At 36.4% G+C, this 19,901-nt stretch overlaps 3 protein-coding genes across 10 annotated transcripts in view; 2 read left to right on the top strand and 1 right to left on the bottom strand.

Annotated features, from left to right (window-relative positions):
• gogo (golden goal) overlaps positions 1-19,901 on the bottom strand; it is a 183,036-nt gene that overhangs the window by 76,262 nt on the left and 86,873 nt on the right. The gene's annotated exons all lie outside the window — the stretch shown is intronic.
• LOC128671723 (uncharacterized) lies at positions 10,013-11,028 on the top strand. Its single transcript, XM_053748453.1, has one exon. It carries the CDS (start codon positions 10,061-10,063, stop codon positions 10,799-10,801), a length of 741 nt encoding a protein of 246 aa, XP_053604428.1. The 5' UTR covers positions 10,013-10,060; the 3' UTR covers positions 10,802-11,028.
• On the top strand, positions 13,473-18,595 carry LOC128671714 (uncharacterized). The gene is made up of 3 exons (XM_053748439.1): positions 13,473-13,647; positions 17,252-17,510; positions 17,954-18,595. Exons 1-3 carry the CDS (start codon positions 13,548-13,550, stop codon positions 18,495-18,497), a joined length of 903 nt encoding a protein of 300 aa, XP_053604414.1. The 5' UTR covers positions 13,473-13,547; the 3' UTR covers positions 18,498-18,595.

The raw sequence follows: 19,901 nt of genomic DNA, 5'->3' as shown, positions 1-19,901 counted from the left end.
TTGTTTCTGTGTGCGAGTGATTCATTAGGACAGCCTGCTTCATGGAGCTGGTGAAAAAGTTACTAATTTGGACCACTTCTTTATTGTATCCAATCCATAGTAAATTATAATGGCGAAAGTCTGTTTGCGTCTTTCTGGTTGTTTATCACGCATTCACGGCTGAACCGTTGATAAAATTCGAAATAGACCATACTAAATATAACATTGAAAGTCTGTTGGTCTGTCTTTGTCTGTTTGTCTCTCGTGCACTCACGGCCAAACTGCTGGGCTGATTGGAAGGCAATTGGAAGGAAAATGGCGAGTAGTACAGTAAGAATTTTATCTGCTTAATCAATTTTCAGTCAGAATTATGGAAGACATATAGTATTCTCCTTTCGTCCCATATTACTTTTATCTATGTTTCATCCCAAAAAAGGGCAATATTCCCTTGGAAATTCCACGCAAGTAACTCGCGGGCAATAACTGAGAAATCACTGCTGAGACACCAATCGGTCAGGCCCTGGCGATTTGTCCATACTAATATTATAAGGAGAAAAGATTTGTATATTTAATTTGCAATGAATAACAAAAACTACTGGACCGATTTCGATGAAATTTGGCACCAAGATAGAAGATACCTTCAGGAGTGACATATGCTACTTTTTTATTCTGTTTTTACCCGAGCAAGGCCGGGGCGGGCCGCTAGTTTTAAAAAATATAAATATTCAACCGTTTTTTGATTCCACCTGTTTACAAAACACGCATCACTGAGCTATCGAGATCCTAACAGACCGCAACTTTGTTAAGCTAGTTAAAGGAATACTTCAGTTTTGCCCTCAAAGAGGAAATTGGTAACCTTAATTTAGCCTAGCGCTCGACCGTGGCTTCGCCTAAATTACTTCCCAACTTGTTTAGGCGTTTATGTACCATTAAGTTTGATGGTTCGCTGATTTCAGATGGCTTTTAATCTCCGTTCTATTTTGAAGGTTTTGGCGGATTAGTCCATCAAGTTATACAATAATATAACAAAAGAATCTATAAAATATATAGACGATTTACGACTGACTGCAAATCAATCAGATAAATATGGGAGAGATTTAGACAAGAAGGTTAGGTATTGACGACCGTGCTAAAAAAATTGTTAAGTAGGCGGAGTCTAGGCTTCCGATGTTTAACGACTGAGAAGAAACAGGGAAATTGTTCTGATGGGATAATATTTCAGCTCAGCTAATATTTCAACTCAAATTGCAGCGCGTAAAATTCGTCCGCTATTGGTAGCTGCATCAAAGATATTTGGTTGTTCGTCTTTCTGACTTACAAGTATTTTAATCGTGATAACAACAGTCAATTTTAATTAAACTTAAAATTTTATGTAGTTGCAAATATACACATTTTTTGATATATTGTTCGGCTTTAAAAGGGGTAGATTTCACTCTTAAACTTACATCTTAATCTTCAAAAATTGTCGCGATAACTTATAACTGTGGTACAAAGAATCTTTCAAAACCGCCTGTAATATTTTCACATGATATTAGACTCGTGGTGATCGTATTTTAGGGCTGAATCACACAATACGTCAAAATCTTCTTATATGTCAGAGGCTACTCTGTAATTACAATTTACAAAGTGTGATAGAAGTCAAGTTCAACTAAAACCACTCCCACGCAAACATTAACCCTATCACGACGTCACAAAGTCCATTATCCCTAAACTTACCCCTTTTTAGGATAATGCGAAGGCCGAACCTAATAAAATTTGCAAACAAACTACCTTACCTCAAATAAAACAACGTAGTGTAGTTCAAATACGGGTTGATAGGACGAAAAATGTTTATTTAGGGCCGTGGAGCAGTACAGCAATCGTTATTGGACCGTTTCTTATTGAATACATTATAGGATTTTAGGTATTACTGTATGCAAACGTGAAATTTATTTAAACCAAACATCATTTAAGGGTGGTTTTCAACTTATCAAAATCTTTGTCCATTGCTATAGCTCCCTTTCTTTAAGACCCCATCTAAAACTAAATAAATAATTTTATTAAAAAATATAGATAATTTGATAGATAGATAGATAATTTTATTAATAAATAGTTTTCCATTACACCATTTAAGTCACAGTACATCAAATCGAGAAATCTATCTCATTCTAAATAAATAAATATATTGGGACAAATCACACAGATTGAGCTAGCCCCAAAGTAAGTTCGAGACTTGTGTTATGGGATACTAACTCAACGATACAATATTTTATAATAAATACATATATAGATAAACATCCAAGACCCGGGCCAATCAGAGAAAGATCATTTTCCATCATGACCCGACCGGGGATCGAACCCGGGACCTCTCGGTTCAGTGGCAAGAACCTTACCACTGCGCCACCGAGGTTGTCGCAAAGAGAAATTTAGAGTCAAAAAATCTGTTATAACGAACTAAGTATCTATCATTATTAGAAAGCTAACTAAAGTGACAGCGACTAAGCCTAGGCTTAAAATTTTAATAAAATTCCTTAATACAGACTATCTCGTAAAAGGATCGTTGAACTATGAATTGCAACAACAAGTAAACTTAGAAAGGGCCTGAAGCTTGGAGAAAATTTAATTTTGAACCGTACGACATAGAATTTAATTACATACTATGAACACCACGCCTGATTAGACACTGTTCCTAGACAGGCTTTTATTAAATCACTTGTGCCGACATAAGTACTAACTTCTCTCTATCTCATCTGAGCGCCAATCGTGGTCCACCTGTTAAGAACACCTGGGTGGACACTTTTCCTTGCCATTGGTCCACCATAGTTCACACAGATTAACCACGGGCAGATTTCTCCCTCATTCGTCGGAGACTATATTACGCTTTTCTACTTTTTCGTTTACACTTCGCACGCGGCATCCCTAGTTGTCAGACTATTGTTTGTAACATCAAGTATGTATTGTTGTATCATCGTTGATAACATCAAGCCAGCGCTTCTTGGGTTTCTAAACATTTATTCCCTACCCAATTTTCCGGTCTACGCAGTGAACGTACATACTGACATACTGAACTGACAATATATAAAAAAAAAAGATTGATTAAATGAAAAACTAAAACGCGAAGTGATCGATTAAATATCAACTCAGAGCCAGAATAGTTGAATGATAAAATTTGGTTGTGAAATATTGGTTGTGTTCTATAGCATAAGAAATGAACTCTAGGAAATCCACTCACGAGAACTTTTTCATGCAATTAAAAATCTAAAATTATAAATTTTGATGGCATTTGAATTTGATTGAATTCTTACACAGTAATTTGTATTTCTAATCTACACTAACAATATAAAGATTAAGTGTTTGTATGTTAATACATTTATAAGTATATTATAATAATCTACAATGACATTATAAAGATGGACGGATCTTCTAGAAATAAAATTTAGCATAATTCGCGGGCAAATTAAGGATGAAATAAACAATTCGTATACGAAAAGTGTATCAATGTGATACAAAACAAAACAAAAAATGTGTCTAAAAACAATTATCCGATGAAATGGAAAGATATTCTGGCAGCGCGTGTGCCTGACATTCGACCTTCCGATATTAATACCGACGGCCAAAACAATGTCGATTATCCGATGGTCAGACATGGCAATGTTATTGAGAAGTAACAAAAGATATTACTATACCTGACAAAACAGATAGAGGAACTGACTCGCAAAGTTGACGCTCTCTCGCTAAAGGATAGGAGGAATCATCAAATCAAACTCAAGGTCACGTAATAGTTCCAATAGCCAGCCTGGTCGTCGGTCGCAGTCAAATTATATGATATATCCTGTTTGCTTCTATCACTTTAAATATGGTGAAAAAGCTAGAATGTGAACGTGAATGTTATATATACCTGCGATTTTGCTCGTGTGAATTTGCTAGGTATGAGAACAGTTACGATGGGCTGAATGTCTTCAATCTTTTTCTCCATCTGTTCTAACTTCTTGTTTTTTTGTTGTATATGTTTATTGATTGTATGTAAATTGATGACGACCTCGGTGGCGCAGTGGTAAGGTTCTAGTCACTGAACCGAGAGGTCCCGGGTTCGATCCCCGGTCGGGTCATGATGGAAAATGATCTTTTTCTGATTGGCCCGGGTCTTGGATGTTTATCTATATATGTATTTGTTATAAAATATAGTATCGTTGAGTTAGTATCCCATAACACAAGTCTCGAACTTACTTTGGGGCTAGCTCAATCTGTGTGATTTGTCCTAATATATTTATTTATTTATATTTAATTTAGCGAAGCGGTGGTGGTGTACTCGTAATGGTTAAAACGTCCGCCTGTGGATCGAAAGGTCTCAGGTTCGTATCCTACCCGTGCCATATGAATGTATATACCAATGAAGTAGTTTTCAAAGGTCACTACTTGCTTCCGATGAAGGAAAACATCGTGATGAAACCTGTACACTGTTGGACAGTTTAGTTCGCTAGTGTTTATGGGACTACCTGCCACTAGATGGCGGTAAGTAGTCGTAATAATCATATCAGATGCCTTTAGGCGACTTGAATAAAATCTGACACCAGTGTTAGCACTAAAACACTCGATATTATGACGATGATGTAATTTAACAAGTATAATTGACATAATAGGATGTATATAAGTGCAGGGTAGATGTGTAATGACGTAATCAGTCGAAGTATAGATGTATACTTTGACATATTAGTCTATATGTATACCAATATTATATTGAGGGAGAGACAGTGTACTATTGGCGTTATATAGAAGCTCGTAACATATCTATTTTATGACAGAACCTTTTTCACGGCCCTATAGTACTGAATAATAGTGGTTCACCTGATTGACCAGAAGCTAATGTGTTCAAAATGGAAACATACTTCGTTGATCTGTATGATTACGACAACGCGGGCTGAATCACGTAATAGTCCACAAAAAAACGGTTTTAACTTTTTGTGAATTGATGTATTTTTGAGCGTAATAAATTTTAAATAGATTAATGAGAGTATGATTTCTGTACCTAGATATTTTTAAAATAAGTATAGAAAATATTAAACAATATGTTGGCCGAGTTTAACCCTGGCTGCAGCCTTTAATCCACATCCACGTACCTGACATTCGGAAATGAGCCCGTAAATTTTCCCTCCACGTACGCCCTCTAAAATATTACCCTAGCTAACTTTATATTCCGGCTTCGTCTGTATTTAAATCAGCAGCTGTTAGCTAATGGACTCGTATGTTTTGATATTTACGGAGCTTAAATGTTTCATTGCGCAAATCATAAATGCGCTTACTGTAATAGCTTCTGCGAATTTGTAATGGCAATTTGCAGAGGAAAATTTCAACCGTGAAATTTAATAATAAAGTATGTTGTAGTAAGTATATTTTTGCTTTAATTAGGCAAAAATTAAAGAGTTTAAATTAAAAAGAGTAAATGAAACTACCTATGATAAACATAATGAGATGAATCCTGAAGGTGGGTCGACGGTTGGACGGTTGGACAGTCCGTCTGATTGGTCTATGCCAATAAATAGGCTACAGAAATCCTTCCCTTCTGAGGTTGTTAGGTGGTAGGGTAATCTAAGGGTAGGTTGGAGTAGAAATAGGCAAAGGCAGACAGTTGTATAATAGTATAATTGTTGTATAATAAGTAAAATACAGACCTGTGAACAATAAAAAAAATACATAAACTATAGCACTAAATCACTGTAAAATTTAAACAATTTTCCGAAACATATTAAAACACTTACCCTTCAAGGGTCTATAAATAATTTAAGATATTATATATATATATATATATATATTATTATTATTATTACACCGTACTGTGGTACGTGCCGATATCGTTAAGGTAATGAATGAGTCAAAATGTGATTTCAAAATATCAAGTGGAACAATAATTTAAAATTTTGAATTTAGACTTAAAGAAATAAAAATCATGCCAGCGCGCACGCGGTGACCTTCTTATGTATTTGAAACCCTGATAAAAATATATATTTTAACCTGAAAAAAATACATACATAATTATTATTCAATTCTTTAAAAAGTCAAAAAGAAATGAGAGATGAAAAATTGTTATTCAATGACTAATACCTACCTATCTATTAATAAGATAGGCGTTTGTTTATTTCGCAAAATGGCCGACTGACGTTTAATTACGCGGGAAAACATCACGAGAATGGCTTTTGATTGTTCGAGCGGAGCTATCAACAGAATACAAAAAGGATTTAGGAGGATAGCGCAATAATAAGTGAACAGGTGACGTTTCGATATAATATAATAATAATTCATTTATTTCTTGACCAACTTTTAGATCATTTATTGTTAGTAACACAGAAAACTTAAAACCTAATGTTAGTAAAATACAAAACAGGACATTACATTACACTTGTACATTTTTCAGCATGTGAATCATCGAGCAATGATTCACATACTGAAAATCGACACGTGTCGCGAACAAGTTCAGGATACTGTTGGAGCTGGCCCGAAGTCTGTTAGCCAGGGATGTGCACCGTTTGCGCATAGTGGTGTAGAAACAATCCACTCGTGCCTCGGCGAACATCCCCGACGCACTACAACGTCGGGACAACCCCAAAAGCACCCTGAAGGCATCATTATATTGGACACGTAGGGCACTAAATTGCTTCTTTGTATATTGCACCCATAAGCTGCTCGTGTAGAAGGATGTGCAGTAGGCTCTAAAGAGAGTTATTTTTACTTGTCTAGAACAACGAGCAAACCTACGGGCTATCATATTAGCACGCATAGATAGCGCCCTACGCTCCCTTTCAATGTCTGTATTGTCTTTCAAGTCAGAGGTCAACCAGTGTCCAAGGTATTTAAATTTATAAACCCATTGTAAGGGCGTCTTATTTAATACTATTGGTGGAATAGTGTCCGGATTTTTCCCTCCAGCTTGAAAGACCATACATACACTCTTCTTCTCATTATATAATAAACCATGACTGGTGGCGTATCGCTTGCACACACTCAACAACCGGTCGAGGCCGCACGGAGAGGCACTCAGCAGAGCCATGTCGTCCGCATAACTAATATTGTTAAGACATATGTCATCAATATGGCAGCCGACATGTAAGCTGCTGAGCTCCTCAATCAGTGCGTTCACGTATAGGTTGAATAGCTTAGGCGAGGACAGCCCTCCCTGCCTTACTCCGCACTCCAACCTGTATGGCTCTGAGAAAGCATTCGACCACTTCACGACATTGATTTGATTGAGATACCAGTACTTAAATAGATTACACAGGTCAGGTGGCACTTTCATTTCTTCTAGTTTTTGCCACAGTATATCGTAAGAGACTAGGTCGAAAGCCTTCGACAGATCCAGAAAGCAGCCATATACTGGTGTATTTCGCTCTGTATAGTGCTTGACAGTCTGCTTCAAACACAGGATTGCTGACTCAGTGGATAGACCAGGTCTGAAACCAAACTGGTTGTCATGCAGAGAAAGATATTTATCCAGTTGTTGATTAAGCAGACTGTCAAGCACCTTTGCCACTACTGTGGCAAGAGAGATGGGCCTATAGTTGGTCCGGTCGCTAGTATCGCCCGTTCTGTTCTTTACTATAGGGACCACTACAGTTTTCATCATTTCCGAGGGCAAGTAAGAATGGGACATGCACAGTGAAAAAAGCATATTGAGAACTCTCGGCAGGTGCAGCCCTGCATGTTGTAGGTGTTCAATACTCAGCCCATCGTGGCCAGGAGACTTGCCTCTACACATACACTTAATAATTTTATCTATATCATCTGCAGTAAACCGAGTATAAATCTCCTGACCACACAGGCCAGTACTACACTTTGACTGTGGTGGTCCCAATGGAGATTTAACAGAAAACTGCTCTCTAAACATGTCTGCTATACTTGAGTGCTCACACAAGCCGTCGACACTCACAGGGAGTTTAGGCTTAGAACCAAGTTTATTTGTTGCTTTCCAAAAGCCCTTGAAGTCATGCTTTCTGTGGTGTGAAGCAATTATGTCCATTTTTAACTGCTCTTCATGGTTTTGACACCACTTCAAACGAGACTTAAAAATTTTACGGCTTTCCACCATTTCATTATAAACACTACCACTGTTAGGTTTATTATACAAGAGCCATATCTGATGTTTACACCTAGCCTCCCTGTGAGCCTCGCTTACGTGCCTGTTCCACCCCACAACTGGCTTTCTTTTAGGTTTCAGATAACATTGCTTGCAGGTGGCAGATGCGGCCTCACTTCTGGAAATTATTTTTTTTTGTTTATTTCGATTGTTTCAATAGGTTCCATTAATATTCAAAACTTATTGTGAATTCAATTCAAATCGTTTATTGCCAAAAGTGGAAGTAGAAGTTTTTATGTCATGGAATTTCTAGATATGTCATAACAGTGCTTTTCGTCTTGAAATTCATTAAAGAATTTTTATAACAAAATTCATTTTGGAAAATATTTAATATCTTCGAAAATATAATAAAAAATATTAACCTTTTAAAATATGTGTCCGTTTTAACTTATTTTAATAAAACAACCACGTACTGAGATTTCCACAAACAATATAGAATGCGTGAGGATATAACAAAAAAAAAATCGCTTTGAAATTTGTTTGTTTTACCAAATTGGAAAACTCTAATTTGCCGATTGCGATTGGATTTTTGCTTTGATTTCTGTAATTTGGGATGTATCCATTTGGGTCAGTTCGTAGCATCAGTTTGTTTTGTGATTTAAAAGTACCAAAATTTTATAACGATTGGAACTCGGAAAAACTTCTTCGCTTTATCATAATATGTAACGTAACGGTATGGACCTAATTTAAATTTGTTGTAATAAACCTTAAATTTAGGAGTATGTATTACAGTTATTTTTAAAGAGTGAAATTGTGAACCAATTTATAGCAAATAAATATTTTTAGAGACATTAACATTGGAACTGCTCCATGACGCAGCTAGAACAAAAATTATGATAATTAAAACATCTTCATATAGATGTTACTTATTACATGAGGTGCCTTTGATAAAGGACTTGAACATAACCGACAGAAGTGATATTGTTAAACTAACAAAATAACAATGCAAATGTAACTGAAACTTTTAACTTCAACAAACCGCGTCGGAAATCAAAACCAAATGAAAACTTTGCAAAAGTTTCTTGAAATGAATTGAATTCAAAGTTTAAAATTGTGTAAGTACACATTACAAGAAAGCAATTTTCCGAGCGCACCTGAAGTACCGTAGAATCGTAGAAGACTTGAGCAAGTTTTTATACAGAATATAATGTAAATATAGTCGTTTGTTATCACTAATGCGCGACCAAACTACGAGATACTCCATAAAGTGGAAAACGAATGTACGTACATATTCTGAAAAATTTAAATATACCCATGCACTTTATTTTTTCTCACATATTCAATCCATCTATTCTGATTTCAGAGACTGAGATTTCTACAAAAACTTAAAAATATTACACATACAAAACATTAAAAAAGTAAAAATACTGGTAAAGGAACAGATATTACAATGTGGTGCAATTTATGCACAGGCATTGAGGATTGTAATAGCAGTGGCAAGGCGAGTGCATCATAAATTATGTATTCGCTGACATCGTCCTCAGTCGTAGCCAATAAGACTCCAATGTAGCCAAGTGTTTTAATTGTCACTGGTCCAGCAGACAGTGCAAAACCGTCTGCACAGAAATTGCATGAAACTCGTCCCATTACGCTCACAATAAGCCAAATATCGTCCAAAGACTTAATTAGTGACGGCCAAAGAAAGCGATTTCACCAAAAGTCATGAATATTAAAACCCCACATTAGCCGTTTTCGTAAGTTCGTCACCATAACGCGTTGGGAGTCGAGTCACGCGCGCGGGGAACAATGACAGCTTCTAATCGACATCGATTACACAATCGATGATCTTGGCGTTAAGGGGCCAATGTCGTGGCCCACTCGCTCGGAATATACAATATGAAGAAGAGCATGACACATCCGGAGAAGACGGAAACACAGACGGAAATAATAGTTGTCTGAAGAATATGTATATAAGGTGACTTTTTTGTGTCTGCAGCATCATTCGACATCAGTCAGCCTTAGTGACAACAACCAACAATGAAGATTTTTATCTGTGCTCTGCTCTTTGCTGCTGTGGCTTTAGCTGAGCCGCCGCGCTATAGATTAGCTAGATATCGGTTCGAGAAACGTGAGCTTGAGGAAGCCCAGCCAGATGAAAGAAAGGAGAGTTCCAATGCTGAAGAGGCGCCTTACCCGGCTGCTGGATACAGGCCTAATAAGGAATTCAATCTACCTTCACGACAAGAAGTTGTCCCACCATCTACCTCTTACGGTATTCCCGATACTAGTTACGGTGCTCCTATGAGAACTTCTTCACTACCTCAATTGGAGTACGGTGTACCAAGAACGGCAAAAAAGGAAGAAGGGGAAGTTGAAGAGGCTGAAAACAGAGAAGGCGAAAACAAAGAAAAGAAAGAAGGTGAGGATGATGAAAGGAAAAAAGGTGAAGCTGAAGAACTAGAAGGTGAAGGTAAAAAGGGAAAGAAAGGCGAAAAGAGTGGAAAATTCGAAGTAGCGCCGGAGAATGATGACGAGATTGTTAGCACCCAAGGAGCTTATTACGTGTTGCTTCCAGGATCTCAATTGCAGAGGGTTCAGTTCAGGACTGAGAATGACATCAGCAACATGGCGTACACTGCTCGTCTGCAGTACAGGGATGAAGATCGTGCCCCATTGTTTGTTTACTCCGCGGCTCCACAATACACTGTACCTGTTGCAGAGTATTACCAATACCCAGCCGCCGCCTCCTCTGCCTATTTCCAACTATACAAACGCTAAAGGATCCCTTTGATATCACTTAAATGGAATGCAATTTAGATTTTAAAAGATTATTATTTTCACCGAATCAGTTTCAAAGTGTATCTAGTTCCAATTCGAAACGAATCCCGGAGCGTTTATAAAAGATGTTATCTCAAGCTTCACCGCTGCGCATTTTCTCTCCTACTTAGTTGTTTATTTATTTTATTCGACCAGAATGTTGAAATAAAAGGTGATTTACATAGTAATGTGGCATTCATTTTTCAACTCAGTTTTAAACAGTTCCTTTGAAAAGTTAAACGCTAATTGTTTGAGCTGATTAGCATAACAAAGTTGAACTGATTTGGTAATTTTGAACAGTTTCGCATTTAGTTATTTACTTACTTGAGCCACTTTTGCGTTATGAAATTATCTATTATGTGGCAATTTAAATGTAGCTACGTTAATTACAATAACTTGTTTGTAACAAGATGTAATGTACACGAAGGACAATGATATAATTTACCATGCCATACCTATTTCAATAACGGTAAAAATTTTGAGTTAATAATTATTTCACTTTATCGTATGTACAATATACTTCAAGTAATCAACTAAGTTAATAGTTATGTTATAACTACTCCCACTTATGGACTAACTACCGTTTAATATTCTGTAGTACTCCTATGGCTAAACAATTAAATTTAGGACATATACTTTTTTACATAAAATAGTACATATACTTTCAGTTCGATTGTTATCACATGTTTTTAAACTGAATCCACACTATGAACGTTATTAAAACTTTGAACAATCATTTTTATCTCCATTCTCCATTTATCTCAATTTCCAGTAAAAAACATCAATGAAAAAGCCATCATTAAAACACTATGAATATAATGAAAAACTGCTTTTGTGTACAACGATTATATTAAAACAATACAAAGCTAACGTAAAATATAACGAGAACAAATATTGACACTAGTTACAAATACTAGTCTTCTATTTTTGTCTGTCTATTCCTCATCCTCGAGGTACATAGTTGCATTCTAGGCTGTGACACCCAAAGTCCGGTCGAGTAAGTAAATAAACCTATGAATTTTGTAGTTTCAATTCTGAGTTTGACCGTCGGGCTATGACATAAACTATAAAATATCTTTTTTTTTTTAATTTCGTGGCTCCATCGTTCGCCAAAACGATGATTTTGCCAACGTCAAAGTTGAAATTGACACGGAATATAATATGTTATAATAATATTATAAACACGGATCAGTGTATAACCTAAAATATAAAAGTATATAAATATATTATACATACATACATACGGATAAAGTAAATAAAAATTATAAGTAGATATTATTATTTTGTATAAATTTTGCCAATAAAATTATAAATGGAGAGAAAACTAATGTTAATAGAAATTGCATATTAACAGGTCTCGGGACATAAGAGGGAAGCAAGTCGTATAGAGATGGAGAAAATTTTGAGCATTCAAAAAATATGTGATCAGGTGTACCCTCGTCTATGAAATATCTTTCTTTTCTAATATGTTATTGCTGACGTTTGACACTGGTGTCGGATTTAATGTAGTAATAGTAATTAACAACCATGGATTTAATAAGTACTTCGTCGGAGTACTTACTAATTCCATGTTAACAACTATTATTATACCTTTGCTCAACAGTGGGACGGAATAGGTTAAAAATTATTCCATTAAGCCGCTGATGTAGAATTTCTTAACTTATTTTGCAAAAATTTATCGTTACGTTACAAAAATAGTAATGTGTGTACTTGTCGGGATGAGTGACTTGGAGAGAAAGACCGAACTTCATTGACGAATACTTTATTGCCAATTAATTAAACGTAACAATATGTGCGTCATAAATGACAGCCAATAGACGACTAGAGGCGGGGGGTTCGTTCCCTAGTCGCCCTACATAAAATGCAATTCTGCAATGTCACTACATACTCTTTTTATTTTGTGATATTGGGCATTGTGTGAGTACGGCATGTGCATTTTATGATTCATTTACTGATTTTAACGAACTATATTGTGATGGTGAAAATATTAAGCTATAAGCCGGAATCACATCAGTTCGATGTATGATTTACATGCATCTGAAATTTTGCCCTCAATGTTCATGCTTTCGCGTCGGCATTCTTTCTTTCGGCTTTTCTGAATTCGGCTGTAGTGTGTAGCCGACTTAAAAGCAATTGCCACCTTGTTCAGTCGTGCTCTGTCATTTGACATCCGTCGACTCACAACGCAGAACAACGCACATTATGAAGTGTATGTTGTTTACCACAGACTTATATATGTCAAAACCTATAGAAAACAACGGAGCTACAATAACGCACGAGTGTGCAATGAAGCACGGCTCTTAAACTTGCCCAGGAGATGTCAAGGATACTCAAGTTTTTCCTATGGCCATCGCTAGAGCTTAGATCAGTCTCGTCTTTAGTCTATCTTTCAGAATTGAAGTGAAGTAGCTTTCGAAGTCTATCACTGTGAACAATTCACGTCTTTTTTATTTTGACTTGAGTTCTACTTGTCCTATCGGGCTCATATATCGGTCTCAATCAGGCCGAAGTACTTTCTAAATCTACGATCTCAATAATAAATTCAGCCGAAACTTCCGACATGTCGAAACTATTTTTTTTTTCATCATAAAAATTGCACAATACCTCATGGTACCTCGACATTTCATGTCACTATTGTCATATTTAGAAAGTAAGTGATTCTGTGAAAATAATAAATCTAGTATTTATATAAAGAAAAGCAACAAAAATGTTAAGAAAAAGTTTTGCAGTAGATCATGTATATCTTTCTCTGCTGCCGTCAGACAGGAAGCGGTGCAAGTGGATAGCCATATTGGTCATTTTGCAATGTAAGTCTTATTAGTTTAGGGGGTTGTGACGCCACAATTCTGGAGGTCAAATAAATCTTGAATATCTAGAATAGATATACATATATATACATATCATGTACACTTTTCGACACAATGTATAAAAAAATAGACACTTGAAATTTTGAAGTTTCGGCTGTGGTTTTATAAACAGCCGCCTGCTTGTCGGTAATCCTATTTGGGAATACTATTGTTGCTAAAGCTATATTTCCATAGTCAGAGATCACGGAGTAGTTTTAATCTAAGGTGGTAACTACAGTTTTCCACAATGAAAGAAAGTTTCAAAGTGATCGAAAATAATTAAGAAAACGGTAACCCAGTATGAAAAAGGAACCTTTAGGCAACTGTTCACAAATACTTAAAATTCTTTTTTTTTAAACGTATGTTTGAATGACGGCTAGAACAAAAGCTTAAATCGAGACAGATCAATTTCTTTGGGACGAAAGCAATGCCGTCTTTGAAAATAGAAATACAAATTGGTTGACTTAATCAACATAGCCAATTTCCCTAACGTCTAGACTCAGCCAAGCTTGGCAAAGCTATTCGCACAAGCTGCGACCACAGAGTATCGAGCAAGCTGTGAAATAGCTTGTTAATTTAGCGGAAAATAGCCGGCCAGTCTGCTTGAACAAGGTTGTGATCGCAGAGGTCTATCGATATCGATAATGTTAACTGACTATGAGCTCTATATATTGATAGGGATTTTTTACGTTTGATGTACGATTTAAATTAGTAGGTCATCATCATAATAAAATTGAAGAAAGGCCAAATTTGTACATTGGATTTTTTTTTAATTCTTCATGGAATATACATAGTTACTGATATACATGACGAAAATATAGTTCTGGAAATTTTTGTCTGTCTATCTGTCTGTCTGTCTGAAGCGCATCACTCGAAATCTACTGGACCGATTTGTTTGAAATTTGGTATGTAGGTACCTTATATACCGGGTTAACATCTTAGATACATTTTATCCCGGTAAATGGTCAGATTCCCGTAGGATAATTGAAAAACTAATTATGAATCAAAAATGCCTCAGAATCCCAGGATAACATCTTATAGACATTTCATCCCGGAAAATGAGGAGGGTCCTGTAGGAAAATTAGATACATTTCATACATGTGAGTGACTGACTGACGGACAACGTACACCCGAAACTGCTGGGCGGGAAGCTGAAATTTGGCATGTAGGTGGGTGTAGGTAAGCACTAAGAGAGGATTTTTGGAAATTCTACTCCGAAGGGGGTGAAAGGGGTGAAAAACTGTAAATATGAAAGTTCTACACCGTTGAAGTTAGTGACTTGAACATTTGGATGTTGGTTGTTTACAACAAAGTAATGAATACGTGTTTCAGATTTTTCTGAAAATTATAAGGGGAGTGAAATATTGTATGGGACTTAATACAATTTTCAAGATAAAAAGCTGAAAATTGGCACACTTACCTTTTGTAGTAAATAACAGTAATAGTAAATACAAAAAATGTTTAATTTACGTTTGTGGTTAATAAAAAACTGGGACGTAAAACGTCATGGAAAATGCACGCGTTGCAGAAAGCGGGGAGTGAGAGTAGGAAATGGGAGCGGGAAATGGGAAGGAGACACTTAGTGGGAAACAGAACGGGACACATTGCAAAAAACATGATGGCACAATATGTAGGAAACGGTACGGGATATCTACTTTATATTACATAGCAGGAAGCGGGATTGGACAAGTTTGACACATAGCGGGAAACAGAAAATTGAACTAATGAGAAAAAATGCGAATATTTGAATCATATATGTTTACCAGTCTTACAGAGTACGCGATAAAAAAATTACTGAGCTAGTATTGAATAAAATACATACCTAACGCTTTTTATTTTGTCGCGAAGTAAATTTCAGCTACATTTAAAGATAAAAATTCAAGACCCATGTCAATCAAAAAAGATTGAACCCTGGACCGATGATATAGCAATCCGGCATGGTCGGTGTGGGTGAAAATTTGACATATTTTTAATATATACGTTCTATGATTTAACAAAAGAAAGAAAACGTAAAATAACATTATAATTGATACTATCGTAGATTTGATTTTTATCCCATGTAACCGACAGAGAGAAATTTTTCGATTTTTTGACAGCATTCACCGCATAAATAGTATTTTTTCAACTAACCATAGACTACAAAAATATTACTGATAAAGTTTAATTATCAATGGAAATTTAATTGTACTGTCGTTCAATCTATAAATTAAATTTTGTTTGTCATAGCATACACTTACATGTAAATTAACTTAAAGACAGTGATTTTTTAGGTAATATATTCGATAGTTAATTATCGATAATGCCCATCATGACCGCCCGTTAGTTTCGAGTTTATCAAAGGTGAATCGAAACGTTTAATCTATGTTTTGATCATGTTTGTGTTTGTTTAAAACTATTGATGTTGCGGTTATTGATTATAGTATCCCTAGATGTTTTGATTACAATTCTGATCTGTTTTTGATTTGAGGTTTCGTGGAAACTGTTTTAATTGTAACATCACTGTTTCGCCATTTACATCAATATTTAATACTAGATGTTGCCCGGGGCTTCGCTCCTAGGGGAATTTTGAGATAAATTATAGCCTATAGCAATCTTGAATAATGAACCTTTCTAATGGTAAAATATTTTTTGAAATCGGTTCAGTAGTTTCGGAGATTACCCGCCTCAAACATTCAAACTCACAAACTCACAAACGCTTCTTTATAATAATAGTATAGATTAATTACCACCATTTTTGACGTCTGGTTTTATTTAAATACCTTACGGCCGCTATTCACCTAACTATATTACATATCTACAGATTAAAAAAAACTGGAAAAATGAAACTTCTCTCTTACTATACTTTTTGATTTCCGGTGAAGGAAAACATCGTGAGGAAACCTGCACACTGGTGGACAGTTTAGTTCACTAGTGTGTATGTGACTACTTGCCACTAGTTAGCGATAGGTTTTCATAAAAAAATACATGTCATGACGACTTTAATAAAATCTAACGTCTTTAACACCAGTGTTAACAACTCGATATGAATGAACGATTGAATGTTTTTTTCGATGAATTGATTTTCAATGAATATTTCCCGAGGTATATCCAAGACACCTTGGTAATGTATTTTTAGTAAAATCCTAGCAAGATTTAAACCCATAAACAGTTATAATCGTGTTTCCTGGAAGTTTGTGTGACATGATCACCAAGTCCATCAAACGAGCTTAGCGTCTACCCTCTAATTGAAGTGAACTTTGTATTTTGTTAACACGATCACCCCAAGTTTGGAAATTAACTTCCCGAAACAAAATCACGTAATTAAATATAATCACGTCGAATTTAGTTTACTGTAATTAGTTCATGACATTAAAAAGATACGCCTTTGAGAACAGGCTGAGAATTAATGTAAATTTCACTTGTCCCGATGTTTGCTTGTCTGTTTGTAATCAAATCTTGCAAGTTAGATTTCTATACTTCCAGTTGTCTTACAGAGTTGAAATTTCCCACGTGGCTTCAGTTTAGAAAGATTAGTATTATGTTGTATTATTTTTTATAGGTAATAATACAATTTGCTACTTCCCAGGTCTTTTCGTGTTCGCCGGCTCATTATCCATCATCTACTGCTATTGGTCACCTCAAAGAGCGTATTTGGAAGCAGATAAATTGGCTCGAATCATGTACCTCTTCGACTATGAGTCCTGTGGCTACGCTCTGGAAAAAGCCCGAACTATTTCCAACCTGTGGCTACCAAATAATCCGCCTGGATACACGAATATAATGCCCATTGCGCAAAAACTAGCTGAAGTGACTGTCTCAACGCGATTGTCAGCTAAAACTAGGAAGTTTGTGTTTTTCTCTGTAGTTTTACTTATTAAGAACTAGCTATTATAGGCGGCACCGCACGCAGTAGTCTGTGTTTGATCTCGGGTTATTAAAACTATTCCAAATTTTATCAAAATCCGCCCAGCGTGAAAGTTTGACAGACTGAAAGATTTTCGCATTAGAAATTTTAAAAAAGTTACGAAATGTCGTAAAGAAAACGTGACGTGACTTGAAAATAACAAGTAAGATCAATTCATAATTAAAATATTCATGTCTATCGTCAAAGATTTATTTTGAACTTTAAGAAATCTTTATTAAAAATTAAAAAATAGCTAGATTTTCAACTCTTATCCAAAAACAAAAACTAGAGAGAAATATATTAGAGAACCGCAGAACCACAATTTTGTGAATTCGCCTCCCAAAGAATTGATAACCGCAAATAATAACAAAACATCCTTCACAGGTACATTGAGCTCAGTCTGGGGGTTCATGTCGTGTGGATGGCCACCGCGATTCTCCTCCGCCTCATCACCAGAGCTAGCATCAAAGTGAAACTCCTCAAATGTATGCTCTTGATCTTTCTAATTGTCAACATTTTCGTCGTCCTCTTCGATATTTCCATGGCAATAGTCTACGTTGCCCACATCCAGCAGAGTCTATCGAAAGGCATGATCCTAAGATACAGTGGGTGGAGCGTAGACTTCGAAGTTTCTAACCCAGACGAATTCGCGGGCTGGCTACCTCTAGCTGCATGCCTATTGTGGCTAAGAGGAGGAGTTTTCCTATTCTGGAACATATTCTGCTGCAAACTCGTCTATCTCATGAGGAGCAAGATCAAACGGCAGGAAGTGAGAAGGAAATTACGTCAGAAGGCGAACCTACCAATCCCTGAACCGGATCCCATTAAAGAAAAAGATGGCACTACTCTGTATTACAGAACTGGAGAATATAACCCAGAAGGACGAGCGTCAGGCCAGTTGTATAGTATTTTGAATCGCTCATTGTAATTGTTTTTGTTCTTCTTTCTGTGTAATAAATATATTTTAAAAGGTGCTACAAACTATGATAAACGATATTTTAGGTTAAAGTGAATAAAGATTGAAACAATTGTAATTTAAATGTCTCTATTATGAATCTAAAACTGCGCCCCAGTCCCTATCATAATTTCGAAAATTGATCATCCAGTCCAGTAGATATGCGTGATTGAGTAAAGACGTCCTCACTCATTCTATTCTTCTACATTTAAGCATAATATTATTGAGACCTAGGACTTGAAATATTCACATTCTATTTTCATAATAATTCCTGCGGCATTCCATTCGACCCGTTTGGACTAAAAGAGGACAATTTATCAAGAACATTAACTGTAGTAATGCGAAATGAAATGAAACGATTCTCTAAAGAAAATCCAATTTGAAGGGAGGGTATTAAATTTTTCATTATCGTCGCGCTAGGAGAGCCATTAATTTTGGACTTTACCTGTAATCAAAATAGCGTCTCACAACTGACACAGAGTACTATAAGTATAGATATACAGACATTAAAATAAACTATCGTTAGATATTCGAGCCTTCAAGAAGAATATACCGCTTTCACAAAAAGTTTTCGACGCATTAGTAAACCATATCTGATCAATCCTTGGACTGCGATGTTTACTTACCATCAGGCAATCCGCATGTTCATTCATCTACTTCACTATAAAATAACTGGTCGAGTACGAGTCCCACTACATGCAATATTACGAAGGTATGTCCTACACCGACATGTAAAATTCCTTATAAATAATATTTACTTCTACATTTATGTAACTAAAGAGTAGACTATAACCAAATATTATGGTTACCATCGTATTAAATGAAACTCGATGTGAATGTTTTTCTTGTTTAAATCATTTTTTTTAGATTATTTGTCTATTGCTCGTTTGAATTAAAGCCTTTATCTCTGATAAAGGCTTTAATAATAATAATAATAATAATAATAAGCCCGCAGGGCAGCTTGTGGCGAGCTGTTGGGGAGTAGCGACCCCACGGACCTGAGTGCTCCCAGGGGAGGACCCTGTTCCTCACCTCCGCCTTCCTTCCCCAAGGTCGGAGTGGAAACCGAGAGGTAACAGGACCCCTACCTCTGGCTTGCCTTCACCGGCCGGCCAGAGTGGAGTCGCGAGAGCTATATGCTCGAAGGGTGGAAGTGTAAAATGTCATAACGCCGGGGGCGTCTGACTGGATCACCATGATTTCGCGCCCCGCAGACTCACCTCTCTACACCCTTAGCCGCCCACGCCAATGTTGCCCCTTTGTCGCCAATCGCGGCGACTGATTTGAGGGGCCCATCCAGTGAGCGGCGAGTCACCACCTGCCACTGAATAGTCAGTTATCATGATTATGGCAGGTGACCGAACTCTTTGCAATAGC

The sequence above is a fragment of the Plodia interpunctella genome, chromosome 8 (assembly GCF_027563975.2).
Source record: "Plodia interpunctella isolate USDA-ARS_2022_Savannah chromosome 8, ilPloInte3.2, whole genome shotgun sequence".
NCBI classification, from domain to species: Eukaryota; Metazoa; Arthropoda; class Insecta; order Lepidoptera; family Pyralidae; genus Plodia; species Plodia interpunctella.
Note: the sequence above shows the minus strand (reverse complement) of the source record. Positions and strands in the feature narration are given on the sequence as shown.

Coding starts and splice junctions, on each gene's coding strand:
- LOC128671723 (XM_053748453.1), top strand. CDS start 10,061: ATGAAGATTTTTATCTGTGCTCTGCTCTTTGCTGCTGTGGCTTTAGCT.
- LOC128671714 (XM_053748439.1), top strand. CDS start 13,548: ATGTTAAGAAAAAGTTTTGCAGTAGATCATGTATATCTTTCTCTGCTG. Junction 13,648..17,251: donor CATATTGGTCATTTTGCAAT/GTAAGTCTTATT, acceptor GCTACTTCCCAG/GTCTTTTCGTGTTCGCCGGC. Junction 17,511..17,953: donor TTGTCAGCTAAAACTAGGAA/GTTTGTGTTTTT, acceptor CATCCTTCACAG/GTACATTGAGCTCAGTCTGG.